Genomic DNA, 24,240 nt, shown 5'->3' with positions numbered 1-24,240 from the left:
TAAAGAATAGTTGTTGGCAGTTTATTTACAACAAAACACGAGGAAAAATACAATATTAAAAATAATAAATAACTTGGAAAAGTCAGAAACTAAGTGAAATGGATGAAAAATATACCAATCAAATTCTCCTGCTTAGCCTTGCATTATTTAACATGCAGAGCAATTCGAGACTTGGTCCTTCTCTGATGGTAGTAATGTATTGCCTAATGTAGCTATCATAGTTCTAAATAAAAGAAATGAATTACCAGACATTCAGAGTCACAGGGAATTACCACAGAAATGAAATAAAACAATGAAACTTCTTAAAGTGACACCATAAGACTACAGGAGATTGTAATTCAATGATCATGCTGTTCATTTTTAAAGCAAAACATTGTTAGACTTACTTAGCAATTTTAACTTGCACATATAAAACCAAGTCCAAACAATGGAAACAGAAAAGCTCCTAACGATAGATCATGAATCTCTCTTACTGTGCTCACTAACTCTTACAAAGCACACTTGTTTGGCTATTTCAAATGCTAGCACATTGTTCTGAAGTTACAGTGCAGCAAGCTTCAAAGCAGTTTAAACAAATTTTGCAGTCTTGTTACAAAATAAAAGTCAAGGAACAAACATTTCTGTTTCAAATTCTCTACAGCAGCAATTAATGCAAATTGGCTACTAGATGTGACAAAATCGCCTTCCAGAATAACCAAAAAAGCCAAAGAATAAGGTCAAATAGTTTCTTTCCATAGGATTTATCCAGTCATTTACAACTACATTCATCAGAAATCCCGTTCAGCTTGTTTCAGGAATGTGCTGCTCCTCACTGTCCTTACAGGTACCACCCTTTTGAATTTATTAGGAGACCACAATGAACTGTTATTTCAATTGCTCCCTATGAAATATGAGCAAAGCTGGGAGAAGGCTTTAACAGAAACCCAAACAAACTAATCACATTATTTGCTCTGGAACTGTATTGTCTTTACTGAAAACTTCCTGTCCTAGCAGAGCTGTATCATGTAATTCTTTGCCCTGGCAGAGAATAGGAACACAGCTACTGTGCCTCGTCAGCTTTGCAGGGTGCCAACATCCTCTTACGATCATACTCACCAACCACGTGATTTACTGTTGCAAAAGAAGGGCTAACACCTGCAAAATACCTTCTTTCTCCTCACATAAAAAGTTTGAAAATACAAGAGAAAGCACTGCGATAAAATCAGTAACGGAAAGAACCTCTGCCTCAAGATGTTACTGACATTCTGACCTTCCTTTCCATTTAATTTTTTGTGATTTTGTGTTTGCTGGGAAAACATTATCCTATATAAAAATGTAAAACAACAACAACCACACACAGAAAAAGAGATGATATTTAAAATTCTTCTGGGCAAACTGGTTAATTGCTGGCTGACGGGGAAAACAAAGCAGAACACAGCAGAGGTTACAAGCACAGGCAATGGAAAGCCCGGGATATTTCTTACCGAAAGCAATGAGACACTCTACATCTTTTTATTTGCCTTCATTAGTGAGCAAAAAGGAGGTAATGTGGATAATCATGAACCTCGCTCTGGCCAGCAGTGAATTCAGGCTGTCTGGTCAATAAACCTGGTGCTCCTCTGGAGCAGTATCGTGTGGCACAGCTACGGCAGCAGCGCATGCAGGGGGAGGCGATTTGTCCATAACACGATCAGCATTTTTCTCCTACAGTATTTGCCATGCAGCTAGTAAGCTGTGTCCTATTCAGGCATGTCAGTAATTATCATACGTCTCATCTCCAAATCCTACATGATGTGATAATCCACATCTCCACATGGCATTAGGAACGAATCAGTCAAATACAAGATATGACTGCTTTGGTCTAATAATCTGCATCAGATACCAAAACTTGTATCGAAACAGTAACACATAAGCACAAGGAGGTGATGACTAGAGCTGGGCAATTTCTTCTTGGGCAAACAACGAGCTCTTTAAAAAATAAGACTATCAATAGGCAGAGGTGACCCAAACTATTTTGATATGTTAAATTTAGGAAATAAAAAATAATAATCAATGCTTTGTCTTTTCAAGAGTTTCCCTTCTCAGCCAATGTTCCAATCATGCTACTAAATTAAAAAAAAAAAAAATAATAATAATAAAAAAAAGAGATTAGACCAGTTATAGTCATTATTATTTCTCACAATTTTAAGATGAAATCATTTACTAACGAAGGAAAGTTTTGTTTGTAGCATCACAGTAGCTATTTTCAAACGAAAAATTATTATCACCTGCTATTTTACTGACTACACAGAATTACAACCTCTGGGAAACAACGTAAAACATGGACAGTAAGTGGGAAAATACATGAAGTCAGATCATAGCTAACCTACAAGGAGCTTCTAGATTTTGCTAGGTACAGGGTTTAAACTATCAAACAAATATACACTTGTTTTCAGTGCAGGTTGACAGCAGAATCACCTTCCCTGCTCTACAACTACTCTAGAAATACCACACATTCAACATAACTTCTGTTGGATCTACAGCCATTGAGAAGTTCAGTGCATTCAAGCCAGTCAAATCATAGCATTGTGCAGAGAAGATGGCACAAACTTCCTGTGCAGGTAAAAGGCCATCCCCAAACTGATTGTTCAATGTTCAGTGACAGTTCAGCTCTGGAGGACTGTTTTGCATCCATGTACATCACCACCAGTGGTACAAAACACTACTCACTTTAATCATATGATTCAGGTAATAGCTATCATTCACTGGGAATAGAAGACCAGCTTATTTAATGCCTACTACAGCTACCAATTGAGATAGATACGGACAACATTAATTAAATAGCAATTAGTCTGAAAGAGAACAAAGTACCCCAAAGGGGGGGCCAGAAGGAAGGTTTGTCACTGAGTTTACTTTTTGATAAAAAATGAAGGAAGAGAACACTTCTGAAATTCATTTCTCTTCCCCCTACAATCTACACTTCCATGCTGGGAAGCATCCTTTCTGTATTTTAATTCCTGAGATTGAAGAGTGATTTCACACACAGACCAGGAGGAGCACTGCTGTTTCCTTAATGCCACCCTATGTGGGACTGAGAAGCCCCAAGATTCATTTGCTTTTTCAAGTGACTGATTTTATTCATCCCTTCCCTAAGAGACAGTGGTGAAGCCCAGAGCCAGCTTTCTGACAGCAGAGATTGTGCTGGTTAGGAAAGATGAGAGGCAGGAAAGAAAAAAGAGTCTCATATTTTCTCTCCTTTACATTCAAGGTCTTAGAGGGTAACCACCACTCTTCTTCCAGAGTGGGCAAGACAGAATTCATTGGTTTTCCTTCTCAACTGGCTCAACTTAGCTGCTTTTTTCCCCCAATCTTGTACATAGAACACCACTGACGAACACCAGCATGAACTTAAGTTTTATCACAAAAGGACAGGGGAGAGCTATTAAAATACATTATCTACAAGAAATAGGTGGTTTCTTTTACAAATTCTGTGCAAGATAGAAATACTTAAATGGCCTCAAAGTCAATATAATTAATTACAATTGGGGCTTCATACAGTGATATTTTAGGTTTGAAAAGTTTCATTTTTGTTAGCAAAGCCCCAAATCCTGAGTCATATTAAGCACGATATGATTCTGAGTGATTGTTATTGGTGTTCAAGTACAATGAGTTGCAGGTCAAAGGTTTATGAATACACACAAGCCTGAGAACAGGAAGGATTTTAAAATCAGTTAAAAAAAAAAAAGAAGGGAGCTTTTTTCCTATTAACCCTGCATTCTGGTTGGCACAGATTTGCCTCAGAAGTCCTTGGCAGCTTTACTAAATACCTATTCCTAAATATAAATGCTATGACCTAGATGTGGATTTGTACATAGAGATACTGCTACAGAAAGATTTTCTTTTATAGAGTTCTCCTCAGACGACTTCATTGTATGTCAGTAAGATGGACCATATGGCTTGGAACACTACTTGAGATCTATCAACTATGTTCTTTTGCATGCACTTCTCTGAAGATTATGAGGATCAAGTCTGAGGAAAGAAACAGTCTTTCCACAACAGTAAAATTATTTTAAGCAAAAATATCCAAACATCAACAACCAACCAACCACCACGATCTTCCTAGAAACTACAATATGTTACTCTTGCTGTGGTAGCCATGGCTTATCAGGAGGAATCATGCTGGGTTAATTTAATTTTTCTTTTTCTCTGGATCTGGAAGAGTGAGGGTTTCTGGTGCAGACTTTTTCCGAGGCCGGTCTTTGGGTACTGTTAGGAAGTCAGGAGCATCTGTAGAGAGAGGAGTTGACGGAGCACTAGATGGAGCACTGCGGGTTGAAGAAGGCATGGAAATGTTAGAGATAGATATTTCAGGTGGGAAAATGCCAATTTTCTTGTTGGTAGCTTCCTGAGTTGCTCGTTCAAACTCTCGGACTTCATCCATCGTCATGTCTTCAACAAGAAGGAAAAAAGATAAAGGGCATGTCAGAATCCTTCTGAACGATGATTTCATTACCTCAGTTAAACCACCTCAATCCGAATTTTACATCAGAGAATGTCTGCTTATCAGCCATATCACTAAATGTCTTGCAGGAATTCCTTCCTATTTTAATGCATTGATTGGAGTACAATAAATGGACAGTGTAAAACAAAAGATGCTGAGCACATTAAGCACGTATTAATGGGCCTGTCTGCATCTGGGTCTAAACTGAACTAAGAGAACTACCTCTTTAATTGCTGGAAAAATCAGGATATTTCACAGGCAATTAAAAATATGCTTGGATACAGAGTCAGCAGGTAGAATTCTTCAGAACTACAAACAGAACTGACAGGTGTTTTTTTTCTTCTTCTTTTCACCTAGATTATCAGCATGAGCTGATAAATGGGTTTGTTTCCTCACCATAATTATCAAGGGATGAACATTTCTCTCTCCCCATGCACAGCTTCCATTTACTTCTAGTTACAGTGGCACACAAATAACTGAGGACATCATGCTTTTCTACTGCAAATTCCTACAGAATTCTCTCTGACTTGATACAGTCACAACATGCCTTCCAACAATCCAATGCTCAATACCTTGGAAAATAGAGGCAAAATGAGATGAGAGGTCAAGGACACTTTGTACAGAGAAGGTCCATGGGATGTTTTAAAAGGAGTGAAAGCCTTATTATCCAGGTGACAAATGTGTCACAGTGCTGTAAAAACCCACAAGAGGGCAGAGTGAACCCAGCATTAATGCCCGATGATCCTGAAGGTCTTTTCCAACCTAAATTACGATTCTGTGATTTTATGTTTTCTAAACTGAGCTGTGCAAAAGTTTTTCTGATAAAATCCTAAATGAATGGCAAATAATTTGAGCAAAAACATCAGCAAGGCACTTTTGAAACCTGCTGCTTCACGCCTGTACCACCTGCAAGATGTCCACTGAGCCAAGTGAAATACATTTTAAGGTTTTCAAAGAACGTTTTGGTAAATCTGTGTTTGAAGGATTCACAGAATGAAATTCAGCATATTCAGATCCACCCAAACAGAACAGAGCAAAACCCAGTATCTGATAAATACCAGTTGAAATAGCTGACTGCCACCAAAGAGGAAAAAACAACACATGAGAGGATGTCCAGTAAAATCTCTTCTAAGTTCTCTCTGTGCAATTATTCTATTAATCCCAACAAATCTTTGGGAGATGTGATTAAAAAAACAGTCAGCTGATAATTCTGTTTATTTTTTTGAATACATGTCAGATAGTTCTGCTGCTCCCTGGCCCCACTGGCACTACGACAGCAGAGTCAGGTGATGTTCAGGGTAAGAAAGGAACTTTTGATCCAACCCATGGGGGACTTTGGTAGGATATGGATAACGACCACTTCATATTCAAATAACAAAAGCCATTTCTGCTTCCCCCCTCTCTTCTTTCTTCTCCACTGTTTTCAATTTGATGACTATATAAATCTCCTGGTATATGGCATTCTTTTCCAAGACTGCACTTTGGCTGTTCCATCCAGGTTTCCATAAACCATTTTACAGATTCTTTGCTTTCTGTGAAGTACAACAAAACAAACAAACCCAGAAATATAAATAATGGCTTTTCAATCAACTTAAGATTCTGGCACCTTTGGATGTCTGAGACATGGGACTGGCAACAGTGCTTCCCATATGTATGACAAAATCCTACCTTTTCAGTACATTGAAACTTTTTAATCTTACCCAGCAGCAGGCATCTGTAGCCTTAGCTGTAAATGTTACACAGAAGAAGCTTTATGTTGTATAACAGCACATGAAACACAAAACACACAAGCTGCCAGCTGCCTTCTCACTTGGATGCAGACTACACTTCAAGGACCCTTTCAGCCTGCAGAGCTGTGCCACTTATCAGGGGTGAGGACTAAGCAATTTTCAAATCGGAGATAAGTGGTGGAAATAAACAGATGGTCTCAGAGGAACTGCACCTACTTGTCTTTGAGACAGATTTGAACCTGGTCTGCTGATTTCACTGCATTTTGTTCTGTAACAGAGTGCAGTCTTTCTGAACCCAAACTGTTTGAAAATACTCTGACATCGAAGGAAGACCATGCATTTATCTCAGTTCTTTTTGATTGAGGAGTTCTCTACAAAATAAAATAAAGCTTATCTTGAATGAATCAGAGTGAAACAGGACAGGAAGATTTATCAGTTTACTGTCCATTTAAGTGAAGACTGATGGAAGTCTTAATACAAAATATTCTCCAAGACTGCTGATTTTAAATTCAGATACGAAATACTCTTTGTCCCTTCAGCTAAATTTCACTTTTTAGCTCACACTCACTTTAAAATCTCCTCTGTTCTGATTTACACTCAAGCAAAACAAGTACTTACCCTGAGCTAAAAAGGTTCAGACTGTGGGAAATGCACCTGCTGTCTCTTTTTTCTTTAATGACTAATTCTGTCCTGACCTCCATGGTAATTTGGCTGCATGGGAACTCAGAATGGCATATTTCCTTCAATGCAAATGCTGCAGCATAGAGCCAAAGTCAAATCTGACTCTCGGTCTATGCTGCAGGTAACCTTGTATCAGGCTGGTGAGACTTCTTACTAAGAACAAAGGATTTAGGACAGCAGGCATTGCCCCATGCTTGTTATTTGAGTAAAACCATTGCTGTGTTCTACAGCTCAGTCAGTAGAAGCAAAAGAATAATATCTTTAGAAGCAAATATTACCACACCTTTTCTATTTGCAGACACTAATGTTTTTCAATTTTAGGCATCTGCTTGAAGTGCCTAAATGAGGAACACAGCTTCTTACAGTTTCCACAATCTGAATCAGAGCACCTGTACAGAAATCCACTCTTCTGCACAGACTGCAGGTATACACTTCTGAAAAGTGCTGCCTCTAACCTTGTTGGTAGCTGGTTAGTGATGACATTAAATTAGTCAGTCAACGAGTCATTCACTTTCTTTCCCGGTCAACCAAAAAATTACCAGTCTCACAGACCCTTTCCACTCTCCACGTTCCTGGCTTTTTGACTGAAGCACTCTGAACTTTTGCATTTTAAACCATTCAAATAGTAGAATGCAAAATGGATGTTTAACAACCTCTTATGCATCCAACTGAGATTGGATAATTTTGTTTTCTCTGAAGATAAGCAGGTGCACATGAGCCCAAACCCACCCTTTCTTCAGTGGCCATTTACAATGCAGAAGAAAGGTCTGATCGCACTGCAGGGAGTACAATGCTGAATGCTGTTCTGATCGAGGCAAAATCTCCCAGAAATTCCACTGACTGATCAGCAAGATCAGCTGGCTGCTATTCTCTGATCCCTGCATCTATCAGTTGAGGATGGGAATATGTTTTAAAAATTGACATACTCTTGCTTTGGCATGGCTCTCTATTTCATCCACAGAAGATGAATGCTGGTTGCAAACTTTAATGTTGGTTTTTTCATGCATATTTTTCTCGTATTCTCGAACATCATCCATAGTCATATCTGTAAAAAGTTCAACATTGTTGGCATTTTCCACCAATTCAAATGCAAACTTAATCTTTTAAGAAGGAGCAAGGAATACAGTCTTTCGGCAGAAACCAAAAGGCATCTAAAAAATAAAAGCGTGGAGCAACTAGCTTTATGAAATGTGACTCATAAAGGTAGTTAGATCAGCCAAGGAAGGTATAAGAAGGTTAAGTCAAAGGGAGCCAGAGAACAGGAAGGAGTGGAAATTGTTTGGGAGAATCTGTGCAATGTAAGGTAAGCAAAAAGTATTCAAGTGCAGGCCTTGGCAAAAGCCAAGATCTTCTAAAATCTTTTTAGAAGATCCCTTGCAACAAAGGATAGAAGAATTATAAATATTTACTTACCTTTGTAGGAACTTTCTAAAATATTCTATATTACGATTGCAAGTATATCTTAAAACCAGCACTTAAACTGTTAGAACACAAATCAGCTCAGATTGTAGGAGCTAATACTTAATCACGCTAATAAGTGGATTAATAATGAATACATTAATAATTTTGTAGTCTCAAGGCATTTAGCACAGTCTAAAAGTTATACGTATTTACAAGTAGCCCTAATTCTATTTGCCTCTGTCTAGGCATGCCTCATGTTGTCTAACTAGTGAGCAGGGCCTTGAATGCTTGCTATGTAACTCAGCTTGCTATCATAAATCACACTGGTAGGAAAAACACAGGATCCAGTTAGCTGACTTTTGGCCTCACTCTTCTCAGTATTTAGAGTAAGGTGTAAATGAACACGAAAGCTGTCAGAGTATCGATCCATTCTTTACTATCATTTGGTAATCTCAGGGCTTCATCAAACTAGCCATCAATCTTTCATAAATCACATTCAAATACCACTTTAATAGCACAGCCTGCTCAGAAATGCACACCACTGCTGGTGACGCACACCATGCTTTTCTTCTCAAGGCCATCATTTGTCTCACGTTTATGATGTGTCACCTGGATCTGTGAATTTCTGTATCACACCACTTCTTGTTACGTGATTCGCAGCTCTTGGTGTATTTTATGTTATGGCACGCTGTCATGCATTTATCATTGAAAATCAAATCTAAAATTTTGAACAAAACAAGAAATACCCTTAACTAACACCTTTTTAACCTACTGCTTTTACTACTGCCTGTAACAAAAGACAATCTTACGAGCCATGTAAATAACGTACTACAGTGCATTTTGCCAAGCAGAGAACATGCTTTTTAGTAGTAAGCAGCATTCTGAAAATAGATTTTCTTAATAATAAAGCTAAAAGCAATTTAGTAAAATGGCAGAACACATTCATGCTTAGGGTAGCAGTAAGAGTAATCAATCAGTAATATCAGTACATCCTATGTCTGATAACTGAATTTAATACACCAGTTTCTTGATTTAGCAGACTTGCATCATCTCAGTCTTCCTCAAACTTTAATTTAAAAAACATAATAATGGACACATTGAAGGCACACAGACTCTTTAAAAACAATATATTTGAAAATTTCTCTCCATACAAATAAACGTGTCAAGAACAGCACCATAAAAATTTCACACCTCATATGTATTAAATTGCACTGGTTGCATATAAATAGGACCTCACTTATTTTGGGTACAGAAATACTAGGTTTCTAGTCAGCAATTCTTACCACCTATTATTCTTGATGTGAAGAGGTGTAAGGGCAGAGTTATGCCTTTGACAATGCAGTGTATAAAGGCTGCAGACAGCACAGAATTACCTAAACTAAATTCATATCTATTTTATTCAGTCCAGATTTTTTATGTTTTGTACATAACCTGAGAAGGAAGCACTAAAATCATATAAATTGATTCTATAATTTCAAAAGATGTGCTTCTGCAGGTTTATCAAGTCACTGGAGACGTCCGTGCTTCCACCAGCTGGGGCAACTGGTCGTACTGAGCAACACAGAACGACGTGCTCTGAACTTCATCCAAACTCAGAAACATTCTTACACACAAATGGCTCAAAATCATTTCCAGAAGCTTATGGAGGGTTTAAATAAGCTTTCTAAACATATTCCCAAATAACTATCACATACTAAGAGGGATGTTTTACGTTATAGAAATATGTACGATTATGGCTATGTCTTACTGAAAATAAGTGTACAAAGGACAAGCCCCATCAACCTATATAACAGTTATCTGTTTTGGTATCTGCAATTACTCTACTACAGAAAACATCCATTCCTACAGCTGTGCATGGATGCAGTTTTCCCAAACAGCTGCTGCTGAACCAATCCTTGTGGTTTTTACATTTATATTTATTTGTCACAAAGGACGTTAGAGTTCTGTCTTCTCTTTATTGCAGTACATATTAATTTAGAACTTTCCTAAAAAGCTGAAGTTGTGTTGGAGAAGAGGCCCTAGGAGTTTGAGTAAGGAAATAGTTAAAAAGCTTTAATAAAGTCTGCAAGCAGCTCTCCATATAGATGAATCCTGCCAGAAGCAAGAGATTCCACCTGCCTACAGCGCAGGATGACTGGACTGATGTCTTCATTCTGAGTTGCATGGGCTGTAACAGCATCCTGTGTGATGCCTACTGGCTGTCATAACATACAACCTACTCCTGTTAACGAAGAGCCTGCTGCCAATGAGCCCTGCATATTCCAGCAAAACTGAAATTACTTCAGGTTCTTAAATGAACAACTTATATTGGGACCTGATGGTCTATGAAAACAAATGGAAATCTGCTTTTAATTGTGAAAAGATTCTCACTCACCCTTTCGAGTGGATTTAATTTGCAAAATACTTACCATACCACTCATCAACCCAGGCAAAAGCCTGTCGGTGACCAATCAGGAGTATATCTCTGACCACCTGTGAAACAAGGGAACGGTTAAATACCTTTGCAAAAACAGATCATTTTAGAAAAGTGCTGCCTTTCAGCAAGATTTAAGGTGAAAAATATACTGTCAGGTTTATCCCAAAAAAGGGACACCGTAGAGGGTCAGGTAATTGGCTCTAAGATCTTGCAGTCCAATCTCCCACTTCAAGTGGAATACTGCCAACACTGAATCACATCAGCATGGCTATCAATAGCATGGGAAGCCACTTGCTATGTACAGAATACCATAATTTTTGGGCAAATAAATTGGAACCTTTTCCTTGTTCATTCTTTAAATGAGTGGAAGGAAAAATATTACAATTTGGCTGCCATGCTATTAATGAATCCTTTATTTATTTATTTTTTTTTACTAAACTGACTGGAAAGCTCTCCCACCACCTGTTTATAAGACAAACACTGTCCATCACTGCTACTTGAATGTTACTCCAGCATACTTACAAATACCTGAGCTCAAATTGATCACAGCACTGAAAGCATTACTGATAGTTTTTCTCAGCCTTAGACCTGAGCAACTTCAGGCTTTGTCAAGTTTCTACCCAGAGATGAACACTTCGGCTCTACTTTCAGACCTTGAAAAAGATCCAGCTGAGCTTGCTGCTTCCAGCAGAGACACAGTTATATTCCTGCACAGCACAACTCGAGTTCTGCTTATGTGAAGGATAAGAAACAGCTCCTGTTTCGCTCACCTTGTGTACAAATTGTTCTACCCTGGTTTGAAGTCCCCAAACTTCAAATTTCACAGTCACAAGTTTGTAGGAACACATAATGGGCTGATGGGTCTCTCTCCAGCCTTCTTTTAACTGGCCTCTCCCAGTCTTCTGTGACTTGAAATATTTAGGATCCTGCAAAACAAAGAAAACACATTCAGAGATCCTGGAGAGTAAGCCCTGCTTGCCAGGTTGCTGAAGTGTTTTGGTAAGATAAAATACAAAAACATGCTAATAAATATAATGAAAAACTAATATAAAATTGACCCAAATAAGCATGAGGATATAACAAGATCAAATCCTTTCTTCAATTCAACATCCAGTAATTTGATGGCACTCTTGGAAGATATTTTGAAGCTCATTTGATCTGGGACATCTTCTGCTACAGGAAAACATGTTCTTGCAAGTCATTGCAAAGCACTGCACTCCAAGTGTTATTTATGGCCTTTGGAAACAACACTACTTCTTTGGAACCTGTTTCAACACTGCTCCCCCAGTGCGACCTGCCTGCCTTCATGAAATCATGTCTAGTTTAAGCTCTGACACACCAAAGCACAGGACGGGACCATGGCTGATCAGACCTGTTGGCAGTTTTATGTGATACTGCAGATCCAGGTGACCGGTAAAGCACAAAACTCCTCTGATTCAGCCACTGCCATTTACAGCTGAGATACAGAATGTCTGGGCAAAACACTATAGACCTAATTTCAACACTGTTTCTCTTTAACTAATTGCAAAATCAAACAAATTGGTGTTGAAATTACAATACTGAGAGAAGAATCAAACAAGCAATCAGTAAGGATAGCAGTTCAGTAAGGCTTGCTTCTATTCAGACAGGATGAAGTTTTTACTATGAAAATGCTGTTTTCCATACCCTTATGGTTCCACTGCACTTCCCTTATGTCCATTCCTGCTACCATAATTTTGAAAACTGAAGTAATGTACACACAAATAATGATTTTCAGAAGAACTTGAAGATAGTGAAATTTCTGCAAATTTATAGTGCAGCTTCTCAAATGTGCCATTGAGAATAAGCACCAGTACTCATCTGCATTGTCCTGCCCAAAGCTGAGACCTGAGAAAACCTTTCACATTCATCCTGTGCTAGAAGAGCAATTATCTAAGTGTGTACTTAAACGAGGAGCTCAATGGAAGATAATAGGTGAGCAACAAAAAAATGTTCCATGCAGTTTGATCTTACACATCAACCAGCACCACTCCTTCTAACAATGTGCACAGTTTGCTTCTGTTCTATTCCATAAACTGCAGCTCAGTCATTAAAGCTCCTCTAAAAGTTCTAACGAGGTGACAGGCTTCTTTCTCTGTGAAAGACATTGCTTTTATTGCTGACACGTTCTTTTCTAAATAGAAACTTTAAACTTGAACTCTAATAGGGCTTCAATGTTAAATTACCATAAAAAACAATTCAGCGTCATCATATATCATAGCAACATACCTCTGTATATCACAACTCATAGTCACATGCTGTTGCCATTCTTCTCACTCAATAAAGCTTGACCTCAGATTGATCTAGATATTTTCTGGTTGAAAGGGCTGTTTTATAGCTGATTACTGCCTGAAGCAAGCAACATAGTAATAATAACAGAAAGAAAAAATAAAAAGGGAAGAACTAAGATGCAAAATTCTTCCAAATGGTTCCATGAATAAAGAAATAGATTGCAGAAAGCCTCATTTAAAATATTTCTGCTAAATATTACAGAGTAAAATAGGCATTGCTTCATAAAAAGGAAAATCAAAAGGAAATAGTAGGTAAGGATCTGCTGCTTCTTACATACACAGTACTGCAGTGATGATGCCACTGTACTGATTAAGCACTTTGGATACACCTTTAATAACACTGAGTGTTGTGCAGGGATACCCTGTAACCCTTCTATGATAACCAGAGCCACAATGGAACAACTCCAGCGCAGTCCCAAGGGATTGAAGCAACGAATTTGAGTCAATACCGGTTTTCCAAAATTTATAGATAAAAGTTCAACAACAAACAGCGACCCCATGGGACTGCAGAGCTGTGCACAACATCTGTGTCGTGTTCAGCTGCAAGCACCCTCGGGGTGGCTACAAAAAAAGGAATTTCTGTTTTTCTTTCTTTCTTTTTTATAAAGCTAACACAGCTGACAAATGGATTCATAATGGAAATCCTTCTTTGGTTGGCGATCTCCAAACAATCCAATTACTGCAATGCAGTCCATCCACGGTATCACTTTGAGTTCCAGATCCTTTTAAGAGTGCACAGAGATGGCACCTTTACTTCCCTTAATCACATCCATTTTTCTAGAAGGACATGCTGTACAGTCACAAACTGGCTGGACAGTTTCAGGCAAAGAGGCAGGCAGCCATGGACAGTCTGAACTTGTATCTAATAGCTTTAATGGAAATTCCTGTCTTTCAGAAAACATTAAGATATTGGTACGAAAAAACTGCAAACAGATGAACGAAAGCCAGAAAAAAAAGAAAAAAAAAAGAAAAGAATTCACAGAAATAGATTTGCAGACAGTTGTATGCAAGTCCAAGACGTTAAGGATTTCACTGAGAGCTTGCTCACGTGAGCTACAACTCAATTCAGTGGGAGCTGCACGTAAGGATGGGTCAGGCTGAGCAGCACAGCGTGAGATACGTGGCCACATTACGCAGAGGGAACTGCAGAGTCTGATCTCTTGGCCATTTGCTCAAAGGACACAATTGTTTTGCAGAGGAGAGCCATCATAAGTAAAACTAACACAAATGGCCTTTTAACCCAGATGCTAAAAAATGAAGTGCTTAAAAGCAGTCTCAGAGTACTACAGAAAGACACAAATTCTGGCCCAGAAATTTGTGATGCTATGGTTCATACAAGAAAGTATTCAGGGGAAGAATTTCTACATATTTACTTATGTTTATACCCTTCCTGGACCTCTGCACATCCCAAGCCACAAAGAGCTTTGATGTGACCAGGACTGCTAACCTTATGATGTTCATTATCTGATTTCATTGAAAACTTGGACCTGGAATGATTTTACGTGCCTAACTCATTGCTTTGCAGTGTTAGGTTAAGATTTACAGCAAAGAAACCTTTCTTCTTAAAAAAAAAAAAAAAAAAAGCACCCAAATAGCCTCAATTCACTTCTTTTCTCTCATTTTGTCTACTAGTAAAATCCTCAATCTGTTTTAAATGTAATGGCATAGCAAAAATCTTTTTGTTTAAATAACCTTCCTGTGCTTTTATCAGACCCAGTTTATTAGGAAAGCCCATCTGGCAAATCCTTTTGCTGAAGAGGGGCAAACCCTACTCTGTATTTGCAATGCATTATTGCCAGGTGCAGAGAGATTTAAAAACAGCACTTCTGCTAACAGAGCAGAAACAGCATCACCTGTGAGCTGGGCTTATTTGAGAATAAAACACAACTACAGTGAAATAAAATAAAAGCCACAGCGTGATGGGCATGGCTTCAAACGCAGCACTTTCCCAGTGCTTCTTACTGAGGCCTCGCCTGGCAGTCTGTGACAGCACACTGACTGCTGGGATTCCATTATTTTGTATTTAGCATTTATTTACTCGGAGCACCTTGGGAACTGCAGATGTCATGGGCAGCAGATGTGGGACTGTAACCTGTTTTCCAGAGGCAAACTAATGTGGAGATGTGGCACTGGCTTGTGGTAATGCCTTTTCAGGCTTACAGCTGAAATCTTATTTGTTTCTTATGGCTATATACTTAAATTTGTTGCTTATAGGAATATAACTCCAAAATCTTAATGAGTATACTTGTCATTAACGCTGAGACATCAGCATCGTGATTTGAAGACCCCAGACACAGATTCATTTTTTTTCCAGAGACCTATCACAAAATATTCCACTAAAATACTTTCAAAGTTCAGTCCCTCTTTATTTCCCCACTTTAAGCAGACGATGATTTTGTTTGATCTTGAATTTCAGAACCATTCCTTCATGATTTTAATACATGTGATCTGGCACTTCACCACCCAGCTACAGCGGTCAGGGTTTGGATTTCAGCTTACGCAGCTTAGTGCTCCAGAAAGATGTGCTGATGTAAAGACACTCCTGCAGAGATTGGTGAGGAGCCACTTTTTAAATACGTTTTCTTGATTTCCATAAAAAGATGTTTTCTGCGAGAAACAGCAAATCCTTCAGAACTGTGATTACCAGGACGGTTCTGATGCTAAAATATGATAATCCAGTCAGCCTTTCTGTGAGCTCACAACTGAAGTTAGTCAGTAAAAGAGCATTTTCCTTCATTTTGTTTGTGTCCCGTGCTGAACTGCAGCACTGAAATGTTACTCACAGTGGGGACTGCAGCATCTGCATCGTATCAGCTATCACAATTTTCTGATGAGCGACATGACAAACTTTGTTATCCACAAAGCACTGGAGAGGAGTAAGCAGGACCCACTGCAGTGCAGTTAAAGTCAAAGAAGTCAGCAACTGAGGAAGAAAACTGCAGCAGCTGTATGAAATCTTTTTATTTGCAGGTAACTAAAGGTGTTTATTGCGAGTGTCCAATGCTCAACTGTTTTGTTATAAACGGGAAATGAAACACTGCTCCTACATTCAAGTTCTCAGAACTGGCAAAGAACACATTGCTCAGTATCTTATGTCTACAGGAGAAGTTTCATTTCGGCGAATGATTCACTTGAGGCCCTCTCTCACCCCTCAGCAAAGCTCAGATTTTTCTTTTCTATAATTCAGATAAACACATAGGCGTATATGGGGAATATGTGATAGCTGGTGATACTTATTCACTGATGTTGAAGTCACAAGGAAATAAGACAGATCCTCCTACCTGTAAGCTTGTTCATTCTTTATAAAGACATACACAATTCTGTACTCAATGCAGCCATGTACATGCAGATTTGGAAACTTGACTTCTAAACACCTTAAAACTTTCCAGGATTTTAGGGCCACGGTCACCAAAAAAAAGCTGTATTTAAGATGTGGGAGAAGTGGTAAGGACTTTGGCTGTAACTTAGTGATTAAGTTTATAGATAGTCATTAAGTCATCTGCTTTGGGATATCTAGATCAGTTCAGTCATACCTCCTCCAGTCTTCCAAAAGGACAACACTTCTGGCAGCTGAAGTCAGTCTGCCTCCATAGATGACAGAACAGGACTCTGCCTGTTTGTAACTGCTAACAAACTGCCCTCCATATCATCGTTCACCTGTCGATTTCAGCCCTTTGGTGCAGGCACTGATGGAAAAACCCTCCATTCCTAAGGGAATCAAATCACTCAGATGATTCTGGTCAAGATATTACTGAGGACTAGCAGCAGAGGTTCCTTTAAAGTATTCCTTAATGCAACAGCAACCCCTATTAAGCCTCCATTAACTCCATCTTTGGCTATGCAGTGTGATGCTAGGTGTCCCTTGGACATCTCATGAACCTCCTGCAGTAACAGGACATAAAATAAATTCAGAGCTTATTTCTAGAAGGTGCTAAGGATGCTGACCCTGATACAGACTTGCTTAATTTTAAGCATGTGAAAGAGCCACTGTAATGAAGAGATTACTACCATGCCTGAAGTTAAAACCATCCTCATTGGTCTTTCTGGATTAGAATCACAACATTTATCCAGTGGGATCTAATTCTTAAATCCTGAGGATTGTACTCCACATTTAATCTTTAACATATCAATTCAGATTAAATCATGCAGAACCAGCCAAATTATTGTTATTAGTGTAATTAAAATACTTTTTAGTTATCTCTGAAACTGTTATTTGGAAAATACAGAGCATTTCTCATTTACATAGAGTTACTTTTTTAATACTGCTCTGATTAAAAACAGACAGAAATGACATTTAAAATAATTAAAGACCTTCTTACAGTCCCTAAATTATGTAAAAGACCTCAGAGAAAAGGGAATTTGGCTTCATGTTCATCAAATGGCAATATAAAGTACAGTTAGTAAACGTCACAAGATTCGGAATGCAGCTACCATTAGTTCAGTACACAGTTAAAGGCTGAGGTGATTTCATCTCTTTGTATGAAATATGAATTCTGAAACAGAATTTGGAAGCCATGGGTACAGAGAAAACAACAGATGCTGGTCTATTTTTGCTGTTTAAAATCATACAGAAAATTCCATTTTGCTTGGAATAAGGTCTCTGAATTTGTCTCTGAAGTACAACACAGACTAGAATTCTTTTCTCCCACTGAAGCTGTTTTTCTACATCATTAGATACATCATACGAAAATAAGGTTTAATACTTGGCTACTAAAGAGAGGAAAGCTGAAAAGCTGGATGTTACCTTCCTATTTGCAACGTGTAAAAGTGCACACGCTGAGGTGAAAAATCTGACATGATTTCTTTAAAACAGAGTCAAATGCTGATGTTTTCAGTGGCAGGCAGTCATTCCTGAACAGAACCAGCAGACCAGGGAGTTCAGATGAGATGATGGGACCAATAAGCTGGTTCACGAGGTGTTACATAATTTGGGGTACGTAACAGATGGGTTTTATAATCCAAGAAAACTAATAAAATTACTTCTCATTCTACTGTAGACCCAATTTTCTTTTATGACCAGGACTTAAAATCTGCAGTGGGACCTATAAATAGAAGATAACACGTACCCAACTATTTTTGTCTGAAAAGCATGGCTCCTATGGCATAGAAACATACTCTTTGGCAAGTCTTCATTTTCTAACCTAAAAATGACTGTGTAATCTCACATTGTATAGTCAAACAGCTGCCACACTCGTTGCCAGCTATGAATATGTACTTGGCTTCAGAGGCAAACCGTGCCTCCAAAATGAAATGCAAGCAGAGATCTGATCTTTTCTCTCCAGTTACTTGTTCTGAACCACCATTTTCCAGCACTGATATTAAAACACTGAGATCTCATCTCCATTGGCATGGTTGTTACTGATTTCAGAACAGTTAATTGCATTGACCTAAAAGAAGCAGTCTGTCAAATGTACACAAGAGCAATTTTCAGGGGAATTTTAAGTGAGCGAACGTGCTGGTTTGCCACTGATGCTTTTTAGCAGGCTCACTCCATTATGCAGTGTGCTTCAGTCCCTCCTGGTCTCATGTCACAGTTGCCCCTGAGCAATGTGCATCAACCCTACTCTCCCTGCATGTCTGCTCTTTGCTTGGGGCTCAGACACTTCACGGGGCATTACTTTGGGGTGGAAAGCAAATTAGGAAACCAGTAATGTTTAAAACTTCTCAGAGCTGCAAACACTTTAGTGAGCCTCACAATTTAAAGAAAAATCCTATTCCGCTGTGCACAAAAAGGTTTGGTACTGGTCACAAATCGACCAGGATACAAAAGCATTCAAGAGGTTGAGAAGTCATCTGAAGATCTGTAAATCAAAGAGCCAAGCAGCCTAGACTGAGAGTTTGCTACCAGCTTCCCATCCAATCAAAAGCTTCTAAAATACCGACCATGGAAATTTCACATCAAAATAAAACTGTTTTGACTCCAATCAAGGCTTTACTGCAGCTCTGAACATTCCTTCACTTTGTCTCTTACCTCTGATTCCTTGTAATAGCGCTCAGGAATTTCATCACTGGCAATATCAATGAAGCAGACTTCTCGTTCCAGATCTTTAGCTTCATTGTCAAAAATCTGCAAGAGTGAAAGAAACGTAACACTAACAGAGCACAGTCAGAAAATCCACCTGGAACAACGGCCGTAAGCCTCCTTCAGTAACCTGTGCAACAGAACGCTTTGATTTCCACTTGCACAGATGCTGGAATAAAACACTACAATGTTTGTGTGGACACAGTTACTTTCTGCAGCCATCACAGGCACACAGCACGTGCAAGCAGGCAAAGGGAAGAAAATGGATGTTATCAAACTCATGCATAAGTAATGTGTTTCTAGGCACGATCAGCACCATACATTTTGGAAATACTAGGCACTTGCATCTGCAGCACAGAACAGTTCTGTGCCTCTGTCCATAATTTAATTATTCAGGTACACTGGTGACCCATGAGACGTATGCTTTGTGTGCAGTACATTTCCACTCAGGATTCTGGGACTTGGAAATACTGACTAGTTAAAAGACCATCAGGAATCAGTGCCACAGAATTCAGGGAAGTTGCGTACGCTGTCAGTACCAGGCTAATACTGTGTTTTTCCCTTTGGGGCACAATGTTCTTTAACTTGTGTTTCTGGAAGCATAAATATTATATTCTTCCTTTCTTTTTCAAATAAATGCAGTGAACACTTCATTTCATCCTAGAGGAACAGTTAAAAATACAAAATGCCAACACCCATGCAATAACCAGAACACTTCTTTGGTACTTCTGAAAGCAACAGAGTCTCCCATACAAAGCATTCAAACAAACCAGCGTACGAGCCGTAAGAAGAGTATTGCCCAGGAAATCACTGTTCAAATAAATGAACAGCTAAAATTTGATTCTACAGTTCTAATTGGTAATTAAAGTGATTTCATCTTTCACTACTGAAATGTAACAAGCACTGAATGCTTACTGGACTGGATATGAAATGTTAGAATATTTGAAACCGCAGAACAGAATGAAGGGAAACTCTGGACTGCTTCTATCTGCATGCTTATTTTACATCCCCAAGCCCTGCTTTGCTCTGCAAAAAAAATGAAGTTATTGGAACAAAGTTTGAGCTGCAACATTTTCCCTTCATAGTGCTCTTTCATAGTACTGAGGTATTACTTTAAATTACTTTAAATAGGCATTACATCTCATGTATGTAAGTTGCTTTGTGCTTCCTTGTTTTTCCTCAGTGAACTCAGATATACGGAGCAGTATCTTGCAGAAATCAGCTCAGCTATTTCTGAACCAAGATGCACTCCACCGTATGCTGAGCTTCAAATAATGGAAATTTCCCTTAAATGGGCATCACCGGCCAGCATAAGCCCTGAATCAGGATAGAGCTGAAATAACTCTAGAACTTGTAAGCAGCTGCATAACTTCGCACGTTTGCAAGTCCTAAAGTGGAACTGTTGCCCAGCATCTCACCTGAAGACACCTGGAGCCCTGCTCCATCGCAGGCTCGATCCACACACTGCACCCCTAATACAGTTCTACAGCGTTTTTCTCTCTTTAAGGCACTTTGACAGAAGTGGAGCTGACAGATGCCTTTGCCAATCTGTCAAAATCAGGAGGAATTTTTCAGCTATTTCAGCTACACCTTATTTGCTGCTTAGGCCATCCCTGACCAAGTCCTCCATTCTGAAAGTCTGCTGAATGACACTCACTTCTCTTTGCTGGCAAAAGCTGTTGTCTAATCGTTTGTGCCTCTTCCTTTCTTAGATTGTCCTTGCAAGATTTGCAGACAGATTTAATCTTTTCATTCTATCAGCAGTAGAAAATAAGAAGTAATTAGAGAACACGACTGATTTCTTTCTTAGCTGTAATTCTCTTATTGCATCTCCGAGCCACATAATCTGGGATTCTCTCAAAACCTGCAGGGAGGATTGGTTTATTGCGCTGGTGATCAAAGTAAGTAGAGAAATTTAAAAGTTTTAAGGGAGAAGATTAAAAGCCATGAAAAGAAGCATAAGGCTCCCAATCTGTGCAACTGTATTTGCAAATGTGCAGAAAATGAATGGTGAGAACAGTCTGTGTCCCTAATATGATGATGAAGAAAGGCAGAATATTAAATATTGTATGGGCAAAAATTGGACAGGCTTTGTATTTGGGAGCCAGATAATTAACTGAGATTGAAATACACAATCAAATGAAAAACAGTCAGGCTGAAGTCCTTTTGGCTGTTGTGGATTGGTTTTTTTTGTTTGTGACAGCTTCTTTAAAACAGAAGAACACTTACATGCTTCCACTTCCTAAGAGGAATGAAAACTAATGAAGAGCACCGTTTGGATTAAATCACCTACAGAACGACAAAAAGTGGAAGAGAGACCTTAAACAGGTCATCTCAGCAACTGTCAAGTTGTTCCTTTTGGGGAAAATTAAAACAAAACAAAACACAAACACCAACCCCATCCCCTGAAAAACTAGCAGATGATCCTAAGAAGGATCACTCAAGGCCACTGCAACAAATAAGAGCTGCTGCATTTATATTTCTTTACCTACAACAACGTGTCCTACCACATACTTCGCTGTAACTTCTCCTTGCCTTGCAGCCAAAGCCAGAACAGAAAGCCAGGTTGTAAGACGATGGTAAATCAACAGCAAATTCAATGTATTTTCCTGCAAGCTCCATTGCTATTTTTCTTATTTTCATCTTCAGGATGGCTTCCATCTCCTTCACATGCAGCTGATCCAAGAGTTAACTCTCATGGACAATCACTGCGGCTAACCTGGCTAGACTATAAATAGCGAAGGCCAGACTCTGCTGCATCCTACAGACACTCTGGCAAACTCCTCATCTACACTGCTAGGACTCCCAGGGTCAAATCTGCGCTTGCTTGGCTTGGCTTTATTCCATAATGTATGATTCTCTCTTGTTATGGGTTTTGTTTTTTGTCATTGAGAGTAGACAAGGTACCAGCTGGAATGCTGTGCACTGCACATTTTTATTTTTATTTTTGCTTATAATTCAGACACAAGGAGGCTGTGGTCAGAAGACTGTAATAAGGCAGAGAATTTGCATTTTAAACACTATTGAAAAGGACAGAAAATTTCCTGTGGAAACAGTTAAACAGGTCAACGCTGAAGTACAGACAAGTCATCAGAAAAGAAACTGATAGAGCAGCCTGTATAGAAAACCCAGTATTCTACAGCTGTGAGATTGAAAACTGGTGTGCCTTTATCTGGAATATACTTTTCCCATCTCTCATGAGGTTTTGGGTGACAGATCTCTACGTCCTCTTGCTTGCTATGTTAGACCCAGGCAGTTGGCCACTGCTGAGAAATGCAGTGAAGGCAGAGAAATCAAATGGGTAATGGCTAAAGGGTTTTCTTCTAAAAAAGCAGAGCACTTCTAAAAGCATTACAGGCAGATAACGTGGTAGCAAACATTATCATCATCCCAGGTCCTATGTCATCAGACACCCATACCCATCTACACACAAACAAAGCCAAAGTGATGGCATTGCTCAATACACAGCATGTAAATGCAGCTTCCTGAGATGTGAATTTCAATCCTACATCAAATTCCCTCTTAGAAAGCATTCTTCTCTACCTCTGTATTCTGTCGTGTTGCTAACAAAGCCAACAGCCATCCCAACAATGCTTTAACTCAGCTTGCCTACATTTGGACAGTAGAAGATCCTAGCAGGACAGCAGAATATGACACGAGAAGCACAACAGTACCTTTATGCTTTGTAATTTAAAATTACATTAGATTTGCCTCCTGACTTTCTTACTATTGTATTAATTGCAAAGTCATCCGGCTCAAAAAACCAACCAAACGAAAGGAATAAACCCAGCATGTGGCTGGGAGGCTCCCCCAACTTAGGTGCATATAGGCATTTGCATTAAATATTTACATAAGAAATGAAAATATTTTTTCATGCAGATATTGGTATTTCTCAGAATGTTCATAACGTTCTCTCTATTTTAGCCCACCCCAGCAATGGAGTCTATCCATGCAGCTTGTCACCTCACCAATTCCTCAATACTTGCAAGTGCCTTCTGTGAGCAGAACACATCTCTATTCCTCATTAACAGGATGGTTTAAATCTAGCTTTTATGGTTTATGAATAGTTATAAGTTTAATTGCAGCAAGGACTGCAAGAGTAAGCTTCTATATTTTCCTCTTTAAAAAGGGAAAATCTGGCACAAAGCTCCTCTCCCCCTTGAAATTCTGATCTCTTTAAATTGCCATCACCAGAACTACTGGCAAGGATCCCATCTGTCAATGCAGCACCCTTGAGCAGCCGCTGTCACCTGGTCCACTTAGCTCTCATTTCTTAAGCAAAATTTGGCCTAAAATAGTTATAATAATAAACAGTCTACTTGTGTGTGTGTGTGTGTAACTTTCCTGTAAATTCTGTTCAAAACCCAGTACCAAAATCCATTAATTTGCTTTTGAAATTTACTTTGGCAAGGATTACTGAAATTGACCCATTTCAACCTCATTGCTGCCTAACATCATGTGGCACACAGAACTGAGAGCAATTCTTCTATGGGAAAAGACTGAACCTCTCCCTGACAGCAGTAAATTTGGCTGATGGAACAGCATGGGAATATCACTGCCTGCCGGTCAGGAACTCACAAAGGCAGTTCTGTATTTATAAGCAGCCGTGCTCCCAGCTTGTTTTTTTAATCTCCATGTCACGACTCCTCCATTATTTCATCTTTTATAAAATATCTAATTTAGATTTGTACTTTTTGAACGGAGAAATGCAGTTTTACATCATTGCACCATAGCAGCCATAGCTACTTTGTGTTTTGTTTTCATTGCAAACTACACAGGAGATAAACACATTCACAGTACCATAATGGAGAACAAGCCCAGACAAATAAAATTACCCCCTCAAATGACCCCAGCTTTGACTGCAACCTATTCTGCACTGATATCTAAAAGGTCTCTGTGAAATTTCCAGATGATGACCTGCAGTTCAGTGAGCCTAAGCCAGGGCACAGCAGAACCCATTTCAGCTGCATTCGGTGCTTCATGGCAGCGCCCTTAACAGTGAATTTGCATTTAATTTACACGTGCTATACTGAAGTTTGCTATAACCTAGTTTTGTGGTACTAAGATAGGAAACAAAAATGGGGGAAAAAAACCGTCCTAAGCAGAGCCAAACTAGATACAGCTTTTCTTCTTTGGCAGAGAAATTTATTTAAAATAGACAAAAATATATGGATTGAGTGAAATGTTTCAGAGCATTCAGAAAGAAGCACTAAGGATGAAGC

At 38.9% G+C, this 24,240-nt stretch overlaps 1 protein-coding gene across 7 annotated transcripts in view; it reads right to left on the bottom strand.

Annotated features, from left to right (window-relative positions):
• The window catches only part of PITPNC1 (phosphatidylinositol transfer protein cytoplasmic 1), a 71,081-nt gene continuing 46,841 nt past the window's right edge, over positions 1 to 24,240 (bottom strand). For 3 of the 7 annotated variants that reach the window (XM_042865083.1, XM_042865084.1, XM_042865085.1), the window contains 4 exons: positions 18,968 to 19,063; positions 11,458 to 11,613; positions 10,680 to 10,743; positions 1 to 4,407 (listed from right to left, as the gene is read on the bottom strand). In XM_042865083.1, the coding sequence (XP_042721017.1) occupies positions 4,148 to 4,407; positions 10,680 to 10,743; positions 11,458 to 11,613; positions 18,968 to 19,063 (576 nt within the window). In that variant the 3' untranslated portion in view covers positions 1 to 4,147. The other 4 variants (XM_042865088.1, XM_042865089.1, XM_042865087.1 and 1 more) reach the window with 4 other exon arrangements.

Source organism: Lagopus leucura, unplaced genomic scaffold (assembly GCF_019238085.1).
Source record: "Lagopus leucura isolate 7727_CA_CO unplaced genomic scaffold, USGS_WTPT01 Super-Scaffold_797, whole genome shotgun sequence".
NCBI lineage: Eukaryota > Metazoa > Chordata > Aves > Galliformes > Phasianidae > Lagopus > Lagopus leucura.
This window is presented reverse-complemented; position numbering and strand designations above follow the sequence as displayed.